This window comes from Rhinatrema bivittatum, chromosome 14 (assembly GCF_901001135.1).
Source record: "Rhinatrema bivittatum chromosome 14, aRhiBiv1.1, whole genome shotgun sequence".
In the NCBI taxonomy this organism is placed as follows: domain Eukaryota; kingdom Metazoa; phylum Chordata; class Amphibia; order Gymnophiona; family Rhinatrematidae; genus Rhinatrema; species Rhinatrema bivittatum.
In genome coordinates this window covers 3,029,702-3,042,827 of record NC_042628.1, presented here as the reverse complement: position 1 = coordinate 3,042,827, position 13,126 = coordinate 3,029,702, and the positions used below count along the sequence as shown (strand labels likewise).

General features: G+C 47.2%; 1 protein-coding gene across 18 annotated transcripts in view; it reads left to right on the top strand.

Annotated features, from left to right (window-relative positions):
* Window positions 1-13,126, top strand: part of TSC2 (TSC complex subunit 2) — an 80,531-nt gene that overhangs the window by 9,533 nt on the left and 57,872 nt on the right. For all 18 annotated transcript variants that reach the window (XM_029577406.1, XM_029577407.1, XM_029577409.1 and 15 more), the window contains exons 3-6: window positions 2,940-3,026; window positions 4,101-4,211; window positions 4,560-4,704; window positions 11,617-11,734. In XM_029577406.1, the coding sequence (XP_029433266.1) occupies window positions 2,940-3,026; window positions 4,101-4,211; window positions 4,560-4,704; window positions 11,617-11,734 (461 nt within the window). The remainder of the gene's footprint in view (window positions 1-2,939; window positions 3,027-4,100; window positions 4,212-4,559; window positions 4,705-11,616; window positions 11,735-13,126) is intronic.

The following is a 13,126-nucleotide window of genomic DNA, read 5'->3' as shown; positions in this document are numbered from 1 at the left end:
TCTTACTGTAGCCTACTTATATTCCTTTTTCTGTAGGGTTCTATTTATTTTCCCAGCTGATCGTTTGCTATCTGCTCAGGGAGAAGCTCAGGTCACAGATTAAGCTTAAACTTCTAAGAATTCATTTTTGCTTCTGGAGGATAACAGAGCAGAACAAAATGGTCAGCTTTCCAAATGGCGAAAGGTCATTAGTGGAATGTCCTAAGAGTCTGTACTGGGACCTGTGCTGTTTATCTTATTCATAACTGATCTGCAGAAAGGAACAAAGTGAGGTGACCCAATTTGCAGAGGATGCAAAATTTTTCAAGTCATTAAAACTGCAGAAGGACCTCGTGAGATGAGCAGCCTGGGCTTCTGAATGGCTGATGTAATTTAATGTGGACAAGTGCAAAGTAATGCACGCAGAGAAAATCAGTCCCAGCTACAGGTACAGGATGCTGGGGTCCATGCTAGGAGGCAGCACCCAGGAAAAGGACCTCGCAGTCTGTGTGAGCGATACCTTGAAATCTTCAGCTCAGTGTGAGGTGGAAGCCAAAAAGGCAAAGGGAATGTTAGGAATTATTTGGACAGGAACAGTCTGTGGTGTTCTCTGTCAGAATGCCTTTGTACAGATCCATAGTGTGGGCACACCTTGAATATTGTGTGCAGTTCTGGTCGCCCCATCTCAGACATCCAGAGAGAAAGGGGATGGAGAGGCTAAACAGGTTAGCATGGACAAGAGACACCTGAGAGAGGGGATGAGATCGAGATTTATAAAATAGTGAGTGGGGTGGAGGGGTTAACGAGAGAACTGCTCTTTACCTTTTCAACTATCACTAGGTCCATGAAACTAGAATCTGCACACTTTATTTTTTTCCACTTGACACGCTATAAAGCTATGGAATCTGTTGCCAGAGGACATGATCAAGGCAACTACCACAGTGGGGCTCAAAAGAGGGTTGGATAAATTCCTGGAGAAAGTCCATAGATTTTTAGCCATGAAAAATCTTCAGAAGGATGGCAGCATCAGTCTGGTGTAGCACAAATGACAGGAGGCGGGTGGCACCTTATAGACTCACCTATGTATGTATTTATTTATTTAGCAGTTTTTCTATACCGACATTAGTAGGCACATCATGTCGGTTTACATTCTAGCTCTAGCTTGGAAAGGTACAAAGAACAGGGAGTGGGGGAGTTGGGACAACTAGTGGAAATATGTGCAACAGAGGTGGTTACAGTTTAGGCTATAAAGGGAGCCTGAAAATCAAACTAGATAACAATTTTGGTAGGATAATTGGTAACAGGTAACAAACATATAACTGAAATAAATAATTAACAATTTAGTAAGATAGCTGTTAACTGAAGAGTAACAGGTAACTGGTAGATACGGAGGTCAACAATTGGCAGCCATGTGGGGGGAGGGGGGGGATGCGAGAGTCTAGTTGGGGTAAGCCTGGTGGAAGAGCCAGGTCTTAGGCATTTTTTTGAATTTGAAGGGGCAGGGTTCTAGGCGGAGGTTGGTGGGTCCAGCAATTGATAGGGTGTGGTCCCGAGGTGAGGTGGGCGCTTTTGAGTGGTGGGATGTGCAGAGTGCCTTTTGAGGTTTGCTCTGGTTGGGCGGGATGATTGTATGAGTCGTAGGGGTTCGTTGAGCCAGGATGAGTTGTGTTTCAATATGGATTTATGGATAATGGTGAGGGTCTTGAAAAGGATACGTGAAGGGATGGGGAGCCAATGGAGGTCTTTTAGTAGAGGTGTGATATGGTCGGATTTATGTGCGTTCAAGATGATTCTAGCGGTGGCGTTTTGTAGCATGAGTAGGGGAGGCCTAAATACAAGGAGTTGCAGTAGTCTAGTTTGGATGAGAGGGTGGCTTGTATAACCGTTCTGAGATCGTGGGTGTGGAGTAAGGGTTTCAGTGTTTTGTTTTTTTTATAATATTTAGCTTGTAGAATCCTTCTTTTAAGACAGTTGATATGTTTTTTTAGGTTTTGATTAATTAAAACACCCAAGTTTCTTACTGGGGCTGAGAGGCGAAGGAGCTGTTGGCTGGGTAGTCAGTAGGTGAGAGCTTATGCATTTGATGGTTGTGAATGAGGAGTAGTTTGGTTTTTGATGAATTTAGAGCGAGGTGGAGATTAGTGAGTAAGGAGTTGATAGAAGAGAGGCATTTCTCACAGTATTTTAGCGTGGCGTTGATGGAATCTTGTATAGGTATGATGACTTGGACATCATCTGCGTAGATGTAGAATTTAAGGCCAAGTTCGGAGAGAAGCTGCATAGGGGCAGGAGGTATATGTTAAAAAGGTTTATTATTGCTTATATACCGTTGTCTCAGCGTAGCCTTCACAGCGGTTAACATAAAATTACAATAAAAGAAATTACAAACAAAATAACAGAAGATAAAATTTAAAAGATGTAAGGACATATTAAAATATCAGAAGCCATAAATATTCAAAAGGGTGGACGAGAGGGAGGAAGCTTGGGGGACTCCCTGGGTGAGGGGGAGGTGTGTGGATTCTGATTTTCCTAGTTTAACAGAGAATTTTCTCTTCTCGAGGTATGATTTAAACCAAAGAAGGGCTGTGCCAGATATGCAGATGTCAGGCATGAAAGGAGGAGATTGTGGCTTATCGTGTCAAAAGCCGCGGCGATGTCGAGGAAAGCAGTGATGTAGCTGTGACCTTGGTCTAGGCCAATAAGGAGGGCATCAGTGAGTGAGAGTAGGAGTGTTCCTGTGCTGAGAGTTTTCCGAAAACCAAATTGGGAAGGGTGGAGGATGTTATCTTCGAGGTATTCCATGAGTTGCGAGTTAACTACCTTTTCCATAATTTTGAGGCGTGAGCTTTCAAGGACAAAGTCCAGGCCACTCTGCAGCTGTTTCTAAAGAGCACTGACATGTAGGCCTTGCTTTTATGCTTTAACTTCAGAATGTTTGAAACTATATTTTTCTCCTGCAGGAACTAAGTGCAGAGTGTGGGTTGCATAATCGAGTAAAAGCCATTAACCACATCTCTGAGCTGGCAAAAAACAAAAGATTTGAAGAGGTAAGTTCAGCTTCACGTGGCGCTACTTCTGAAGGCCAGGGCTGACGCGGGCTGCTGCTGACTGGTCTCTGAAAAAGCTTGCACAGAGGCTCGCCTAATTATCAAAAAGTAACCAGCATTTTTACATCAGTGTGCTGGGTTCATACAGGAAAAAGAGGTCCTGATGGAATGCATTCCACAGCAGAAACCTGGCTTAGATCTATCAGTTTGTTAGGTAAACTGTTACTTGTCTAATCACAGTAATTTCTAGGTGATGTACAGCAACAAAATATAAGATCCAAGGTCATCTGATACCCACTCTTACTGTATTTTAGCTTGTTCCTATTGGTTAGTAGCTCAAACCCTGAGTTTGTTGCTGCTCTAACCACTGGACTGCTAATACACACACAAAAACACATTCTGCGTGTTTAAAATAGGATGTACCACATAAATTGTGACCAAATCTTCTGTTTATCACTCACATATGGGGGGAAAATACCAACTGCGCAAATCAAATCTCAACAGGTCAAATCGGTTACAAATAGGTGAGAACATGTACATTAAAATCATATTAGCAAAGGCTTCGCTTTAGGAGAAACACTGCATCCTGTGAGCTCCAGGAAGAGGTTCTTGGCACAATGCAGTATAAGAAGGGCGCTAGTAGTGAATGAGAGGGTGCCCCCTAGCTTAAGAGTGAGGTTCATTCCTGTCATGCTGTGTGCTAAACAAACCCATTTGGAGGTATTATCCTAAAAGAAACATCAGAACGAACCCGTAATGAAGCAGCCCTGACACTGCTGCTTACCTAATCCATGATAGAAAACAAATTAGAATGAGAATTCTGTTTGGGTGAGTTGCAGAAGAAAAGCCATGTGCCTAGTGTTGCATAACTACTCTATTCTCTGGCATTGTGCTACTGACCAATGGGTAACCTCTTCCTGGTCAGCGATGACTTTCCCAACGTAACAGCATTCGTCTGTAGTTGATGGAGCGGCTGCATGCAGGTCAGGGAAGGCCGGTGCTGGGCAGATGATCATAAACCTTTTGTTGCTTGGGGGTGTGGACAGGGGTTCTAATGCCGTCCCTGTCTCACAGCATGCAGTCGAGTCTGTGTGGAAAGAAGTGGCAGATTTGATGCAGCCGGAGCAGCCAGCAGAAGCCCGTCATGCAGTGCTCCATCTGTTGAAGGCAATCATTCATGGACAGGTAAAAACCTACCCATGCTATGTTGCAGCTCCTGGGATTTAAATGTTTCACAAGGGGGGAAAACTCTTGCATGGCTGCTGGCATACTTTACTGCTTTTACTCCTTGACGTGCTTGCCCTGTCTGTAGGCTGTGACTTGGCTCTTCTCTGTTTTACCGTTATGGAAACCAGAGGCCAGCAATGACAATGAAAATCTGGGCAAATGCCTTAGCCCAGTATTCTCCTGCTACAGGGTTGGACTCCCCTAGATACAAAGATCTAAAAGAACATTTTGTAACTTTGCCGGCTGGTTGGTTGTGTTCTGGGTAAGTCTCTGAAATGACTTCATGGTCTGGTGGTTTTCTTGAAGGGGGAAAAACTGGGCTTCCTGCGAGCACACTTCTTCAGGGTCATCAAGGACTATCCATCTAATGAAGACCTTCAGGAGCGACTGGAGGTTTTTAAAGCTCTTACGGACTATGGAAGAGACATAACCTACTTGGAGGAAGGATTGGGTATGTGGATGTGGTTCTTTTTTTGGTGCTGTGAATATTTAGGTAACATAAGAACATGCCATACTGGGTCAGACCAAGGGTCCATCAAGCCCAGCATCCTGTTTCCAACAGAGGCCAAACCAGGTCACAAGAACCTGGCAAGTACCCAAACATTAATGTCTAATATAGAGGTTACAGTTCAAAGGGATCTAACTAGCTAAGGAAGAAGTAAATTCAAATACCATAGACAAGACCAAGGCGACAGCTCCATGGGGGGTGCACGTCATCATTGACCTTTAGGATCAGGGTAACTAAAGGAAAATGTTAAAGTTATCCAGGATCACAACTTTTTGAGGCTAAAATGATTAGGTACTTTGGAACTGACCTAGGACTCAGCAAAGACTTGGGTTTCTTCTCATAATGCTCCATTAAATTATTCACCCGATCACCCATCCAGTCTCCCTCATTCCTTCCATTCACACGATTGCTTCTGTTCCTGGTAATGTCCTCCTCTGCCCAATCTATTCTGGCCTAAGGAAGAGCATTAACACGGCAGTTACGCTACAAGTAGAGTGCTGATGTGACCTGGGGGTGGGAGTTTTTTATGCTCAACTCCTCAAGATGGTAGAATATGAATGGGAAAGATGGTGGTACCCGACCTGGATAAGGAGAGAGACCTTAAGTGGTCTCACACGCTGGCTGGCAACTGGGATAGATGTTTGCAATGTGGGCAGGAATAAACTGGATGGGTCATTTTGGTTTTTGTTTTTTTTCACCGTAATCTACTGTAACTATGCAGGGGTAGAAAAATATTTAGAAGACTTGGCACTGACAAAAACTTTGCATGTTTTAAGCAGTAAAACGCTCATGGCATCTTTGCCTGTCTGCAGACGGGTGGACAAAGTGAACCCATAAGCGTGCTGGGCCCTGGGTTGTGGATAGAAGCCATGAAGTTTGACTGCCTGGGCTGACCTGGGGAGAGCAAAGTCCCGAAGGTCAACGACCTGGCCCCACTGGGGCAGAATGAATTGACAAACTGCCCACTTTCCTGCTGGCCTATGGTGCACCTTCACCCAAAATAGAAGAGCCTGTGTTGTAGCAGCAGGGCCTGGGCCAGTGTGAGCCATGGGCGTGCAGAGCATAAAATGCATGTTTTAAGTTGCCTTGCAATTTTTCACCTGCTTATAATTTTGCTGCTGTTGAATTATTTTGCTTTGTACACACACGACTTACTAAACACATGTTAAAGCGGTTCCCTGTACATACCCGGATCAGTCCAGACAGTGGGTTGAGCCTCCTGTCCAGCAGAGGGAGTCAGAGAAAAACTGAAAAGGTATCCTGTATCAGGACAGTGCTCACCCTGCGTCCCTTCAGTATTTCTCTGTCTCCCAGCAGAGGCAGGCAGCTGAACCTGAAGTTCCCTAGCTTTCTCTGTTTTCCACACTGGTGATTTCTTTCTTTCTCCTTCTGATCTGCAGAGGCGGAACAGGCTGGAAGGCGCGATTGTGTATGGAGCTGATGCTCTCTATGATCTCCTCAGGGTGCAAGCCAGAGCTATGGTCTCAGTGGTGTCAGCCAGGCGATTGGGCTGCAGACTCTTCTTCTAAATCACTGTTGGGCACTCTACCCTTCAAGGGTAAGTTACCTTTTGGCGAAGACCTGGACCAGCTTATCAAATCCTTGGGTGACAACAAGGTTCATAAGCTACTGGAGGACCGCCCCAAGCAGTCCAGATCCTTTTTATCCGTCACGCTCTTGTTTCCGGGGGCAGCACAGGTACAACAAGCCGCGTGGAGCTTTTAATCGAAACACCTCCACTAGGTCTCCAGCATGGTCTCACTCCTTTCGGGACAGTCGGCCCTTCTGAAATGGTACCCATCAAGGCACCGCCGCAAAGTCCTCACAATGAGATACGGCCGGCCCATTCCTCCGTTCCAGACTTAGGTGGTCGGCTGTCCCTATTTCTTGAGGAATGAGCCAAAATTACTTCAGATCAGTGGGTCCTCAAAGTAATCGAAAGAGGCTACGTATTAGTTTGCTCGGGATCTCCCGGACTTCTACTTGATCTCTCCCTGCGGAACTCGGAAGCGCTCAGCGGTGTGCCAGACTCTCGACAGGCTTCAAGCACTCGGTGCCATAGTCCCGGTCCCCCTCCAGGAACAGGGATCCGGCCAGTATTCCATCTACTTCATCGTCCCCAAAAGGACGGCTCCTTTCGACCAATCCTGGACCTCAAGAGAGTCAACAAGGCCCTAAAGGTTCCCCATTTTTGGATGGAGACCCTGAGGGGGTGGTCATAGCGACAGGGGAGTTCCTTGCCTCTCTCGACCTGAAGGAGGCCTACCTTCACATCCCGGTCCCCAGGAACACCAGAGATTTCTTCACCTCAACATCCTGGGATGACATTTTCAGTTTTGAGCACTCCCATTCGGTCGCGCCACACACATTTACCAAGATCATGGTGGTAGTGGCAGCCTTCCTCCAGTGGGAGGGAGTCCTAGTCCACCCATACTTGGACGACTGGCTCATTCGGGCAAAGTCTGAGAACCTGTGCGTGTGATAGCTGTCAACCGGGTCTTGTTGGTTCTCACCCCCCTCAGGTGGATAGTCAGTTTCTCAAAGAGCAACCTCAAGTCCTCTCAGGTCGTTGAATTCTTAGGAGCACGCTTCGACACTTGTGTGGGCAAAGTTCTGTTATCCGAGGCCTGTGCACTCAAGCTCATGGGTCAAGTCCAACATCTATTATCTCACGGTCCTCACAGCCTGGGATTATCTCCAGGTTCTGGGCACTATGGTTTAACTATATATTTGGTTCCCTGGGCCTTTGTGCATATGCGTCCTTTGCAGAAAGCTTTATCCTGCTGGAAGCCGATCTCGGAGGAGTCTCAGACACCCTTACCACTTTCCAATGTTACCATCGACAGCATGCAGTGGTGGCTGTCTCTCGCCCGCCTGTTGAAGGGGATGCCCTTGCAGATTCCTCAGTGAATTGTTGTGACAACGGATGCCAGCCTCTTCGGCTGGGGAGCGGTGTGTCAGAATCAGTCTACCCAGGGACGATGGACCCCAATCCAGTCTCAGTGGCACATCATTCGTCTGGAGACCCGAGCGGTCCATCTGGCTCTCAAGATTTTTCTGCCCTTGATCCATCGCAAATCTGTGCGAGTCCTCTCCGACAATTCCACCATGGTAGCTTACATCAATCACCAGGGGGGCAACAGGAGTCGTCCGGTTGCCCTGGAAGCCAGCAAGCTGCTAGCCTGGGCGGAGCACCATCTGGAACAGCAGCCTCCCACATCGCGGGGAAGGAGAACACTCAAGCCAACTTCCTAAGTCGTCAGCATCTAGACCCTGAAGAGGCAATGGATTTGATCGTGCACAAGTGGGGGGTCCCTCACTTAGACCTGATGAATACTCTGAGCAATGTAAAGGCCCCCAGATTCTTCAGCTGCAGAAGGAAGCACTGCTCAGAAGGAGTGGATGCACTGGTCCTACCCTGACCTCACGATGTCCTCCTTTATGTGTTCCCACCTTGGCCTCTGGTGGGAAAGGTACTCAGAAGAATAGAACTCCACAGGGGGCCGGTTATCCTCATGGCGCCAGAGTGGCCTCTGAGACGGTGGTTCGCGGATCTGGTGAACTTCGCTACGGATGGTCCTCTCTGCCTCAACCATCTGCCTAACCTGCTCCGACTATGTCCAGTATTTTTCGATCAGGCGGATCCCTTTTGTCTAGCGGCCTGGCTTTTGAGCGGCGGTGACTAAGGAAGAACGGTTAAAAGGAGGAGGTTATCTCCACTCTTTTGCGGGCCCTTAAGACTTCTACCTCTCTGGCTTATATTTGGGTATGGAGAGTGTTTGAGACTGTGCGCTGAGTCCGGAGTTCCGGCGCGTAAGGCTTCGGTGTCCCAGGTTCTCTCCTTCCTGCAGAATGGTCTCTCCAAAGGTTTGTCTTTCAATTCCTTGCGGGTACAGGTTTCGGCGCTCTCTTCCCTCCTTGGGCGTTATGCGTTGGCGACCTATCCGGATGTCATTTGGTTCCTCAGGGGGGCTAAGCACTTGAGCGGGTGCCTGTCTGGGCTACTTGTCTGCCGTGGAGCCTTAACTTGATTCTCCGCGTTCTTTGCGAGGCACCCTTCGGCGAGCCATACTTAAGGATCTGACCCTTAAGACTGTCTTTCCTGGCTGAGGAAATAGAGACCAGAGAGTGTCCGAGCTCCAAGCCATGTCTTGTAGGGAGCCTTTCCTTCGCTTTTCTGATTCAGGTGTTTCCCTCCAAACAGTCCCATCCTTCCTGCCAAAGGTTGTGTCCTCCTTTCATGTAAATCAGTCAGTGGAGCTCCTTGCTTTTTCTCCAGAGGACATTGCGAACACGCCTGGTGCGGATCTACGGCACCTTGATGTGAAGAGGGTCCTACTGCAATATTTGCAGGTGATTAATGATTTTCGAGTCTCTGATCATCTCTTTGTCTTATGGAGTGGGCCGAGTAAGGGGAATAAGACTTCTAAAGCTACTATTGCTCGCCGGCTAAAAGAGGCGATTGCATCAGCGTATATTTGTCGGGGCCAGTCGGTTCCGGAGGACTTAAAAGCTCACTCTTTACGTTCTTAGGCTACCTCTTGGGTGGAGGGTCAGTCAGTCTCGCTGCCAGAAATCTGCAGAGCAGCTACTTGGAAATCCCTATACACCTTTTGCGCGTCATTATCACCTCTATGTTCAGGCGCCAGTCTTTGGCTCTTTCAGCAGACAGGTACTTCGAGCAGGACTGTCTCAGTCCCACCCTGTTTAGGGAAGCTTTGGTACATCCCAGCAGTCTGGACTGATCCGGGTACGTCCAGGGAAAGGAAAATTGGTTCTTACCTGCTAACTTTCGTTCCTTAGTACCACGGATCAGTCCAGACTCTCGCCCTGACTACATCTACATTGCTACGTCCGCTCAGAGTTTTTCTTTCACGGGTTCTTTTTGGGATTCTCTACTTCTATTTGAGCTTTAAGACACTGGAAGTTCATCCGAATTGTAAGGCACCGGAGGTATCTGCTATATATATATATATATATTGATAGCTGTGTAAGAGCATTTTTCATACATGTTTGAATTTCTTGTTTCATTTTGATAGTTACAGTTTACTTGCTTGATCTTATCCTGGTTCTCTGTGCTATTTTGGCTGCTTTGATATCGATTATACTGAAGGGACGCAGGGTGAGCTCTGTCCTGATAGAGAAAAACTGAAAAGGTATCCTATATCTCACTCTGCTGGACAGGAGGCTCAACCCACTGTCTGGACAGATCTGTGGTCCTGCAGGAATGAAAATTAGCAGGTAAGAACCAATTCACCTTTACTGTCGCCAATGGCTCCAGCAGCAAAGAAACATGCGCCCTTCTCTCTGAGCTGCTTGTCATATTAGGGCTGCACAGTCTGACATGGATTCTTATGTCAGCACTGTGAGGAAGCCCAGAGAGAATTGGCCTCTCCGGACTTTGCTAAGCCTGGCTCCTCCCATTCAGAGGATATGTCAGCCACAACTTTAACTGGAAGTACACCAGATCGGAGTACACCCGGGACTGGGTCATCCATTGGAGAGAGAAATACAGCGGTACCTACCCCAGTACCTCCTGGGCTAGTCATGGACTTAGCTGCTGTCTCTTGGTTGGAATTTTTTCCAGGGCGTGTAAGCCTTCGTATAGGCGCAATCTGCTACCTCACTTGCCCCTGTCCGGACGGAACCTCAGCCGGTAAGCCATCCCTTTCTCAATCCTGTCGGCAGACCTTGAGCAATGCCTCGCCTCACCAAGGATATCCCTGGCAGGGACCCAGCTGGAAAAGACTAAGAGGATACAGATTCCTTGGAAGATGGGGAAATTCCCCCTGGTTTAGAACCATATCTGACCATGTTATGGCTTTTCCATAGAGACGAATTGCCGGCCCTGGTTTCCCAGACCCTGAAGATGCTGGGAGGTCCTGGGGCGGACTCTGGAACCAAAGAAGAATCCCATTCAGATTTCCCTATGGAAAGCCTCTTGCTACATTCCGGTACTGGAAGCCACCCAGGAGTTGATTGACCTGGCATGAGATGCCTCCCACATTGCGAGGCCATGGAAGAGTCTCTGGGTGACCAACAGGGTAACCTCCTTGCTTCAGGAACTCTGTTGGGTCCTAAACGTGGACAAAAGCAGTCCTGGAAATATCTGGGAGTCAGGTTCGACAGCAAGCAGGGCAAGGACTTCCTCCTGAACACAGGGATTAGGAAGTTGATGTCCCAAGTGTTTCTGAGCATGATACACCGGATGGTGTGGAGCTATCTTCAAGTTCTCAGTTTGATGGCGGCAACCCTGGAAGTAGTGCCCTGGGTGAGGGCACACATGAGACCACATCAACGCTCTCTGTTGTCACATTGGAACCCACAGACTCGAAACTATTCGATTCGCCTTTACTTACCGATGGAGTATTCTCCAGCTCATTGAAGGGGAGGGAGTTTGATTTGAAGTTTATGGTTGTTGCTGTCATCTTGGCTTGAGTACAGGTCAATACTGGGACTGCAGGTGGCACACAGGGTTATGTACAGGCAGTGAAACTTTCCCTGCCAGCAGATGGAGACAGAGAGGCAAGACCCAGAAGTCTGGACTGATCTGTTATACTACAGGAACAAAAATTAGCAGGTAAGAGCCAATTTTCCTTTATCTGTTACTGTACATATCTTACTGCCTGCTTTACTCTTGATGTACCGTGTATTTGCTTTTGAGTGGAGGGGGAGGGGGGATAATACATCTTCCTAAAATTCTTTATTCTAAAGAAGGCACCAACCAAGTCCTGGTTTAGCTTTCCCTGATGTCAGTGAATGAGCAGGGTAGAGAAGTAGTGAAGGTTTTCAAGGGTTAGTATGTGTCTGATTAGTCTGGTGTCCCATCATGTTATGTTTTACTTCTTTCTCCAGCTGAGTTTGTCCTTCAGTGGATGGAAGTCGGCCTGTCTTCAGAATTCCTCCAGCTTCTGGTGAATTTGGTCAAGTTCAACAGTTGTTACCTGGATCAATACATTGCTCCAATGGTCCAGTAAGGACATTTTTGAATTCTTGAAGTGGGGTGTTGTCTGAGTAGGGCAGGCTGGTGGTTACATAAGACTTGCCATTCTGGGTCAGACCATAGGTCCATCAAGCCCAGTATCTTGTTTCCAGCAGTGGCCAATACAGGTCACAAGTACCTGGCAGGATCCCAAGGGGTAGAGCGATTCCAAGCTGCTTATCCCATGGATACGCAGTGGATTTCTGTAACTCTACCTTAATAATTGTTAATGGACTTTTCCTCCAGAAACTTGTTCAAACCTCTTTTAAACGCAGCTACACTAATAGCTTTCACCACATCCTCTGGCAACAAATTCCAGAGCTTAATTATGCAATGAGTAAAAAAATATTTTTAGCTTTAAATGTATCACCTAGTAACTTCTTTGTGTGTCCCCTGGTCTTTGTACTTTTCGAAAAAGTAAACAACTGATTTAACATTTACTCGTTCCATTCTGCTCATTATTTTATAGACCTCTATCATTTCTCCCCACAACAGTCTCTTCTCCAGGCAGCTTTTCCTCCTAGGGAAATTGTTCCTTCCTGTGCACACCCCAGATTAGTCCAGACAAGTAGGATTTATTTATTTTTATATACAGACATTCGATCTGAGATAACATCTGTTTACATTCAGGTACTGTAGGTATTTCCCTATCCCCAGAGGGCTTACAGTCTAACAGGCCGATTCAGTAAAGTTCGCGGGAGAGCGGACGAACGCCCCGGCCACTCGCTGGTGCGCGCGATTCAGTATTTAAATTAGGTGGTGCGGTAGAAACGGGCAAAAGGAGGCGCTAGGGACACTAGCAAGTCCTGAGCGTCCGGTTTTCGGCCCGACAGCCGCCGGCCCATTTTAAATTTTTTTTTTTAACTTTTTTTTTTACTCTTCAGGACCTCCGACTTAATAGCGCCATGATATTAAGTTGGAGGGTGCACAGAAAAGCAGTAAAAAACCTTTGGGTAGGTGCCAATTTCTTAAAGTAAAATGTGTGGCTCCGTCGGCGCGCACTGTACTGTATCGGCCTGTAAGTTTTGTATCTGAGGCAATGGAGGGTAAAGTGACTTGCCCGAGGTCACAAGGAGCGAAAGCGGGACTCAAACTCTGGTCTCCTGGCTCGGAGCCCCCCTGCTCTAACCACTAGGCTACTCCTCCATCCCTCTCAGCACATGGAGGCAGAGAACAAAACCTTTTCAGGCTGTGCTACATAACAAAGTGCCACCAGCAGTCCCTCAGTATTTCTCTGTCTCCAGCAGATGGTAGAGGTGCAGACCTGCAATCCCTCAGTATTTCTCTGTCTCCAGCAGATGGTAGAGGTGCAAACCTTCTGTCTGAAGTTCTAAGAGTAAATTAAAAAGGGAAGCAAAGATTCCTAGCAGGAAAACTCCCCGA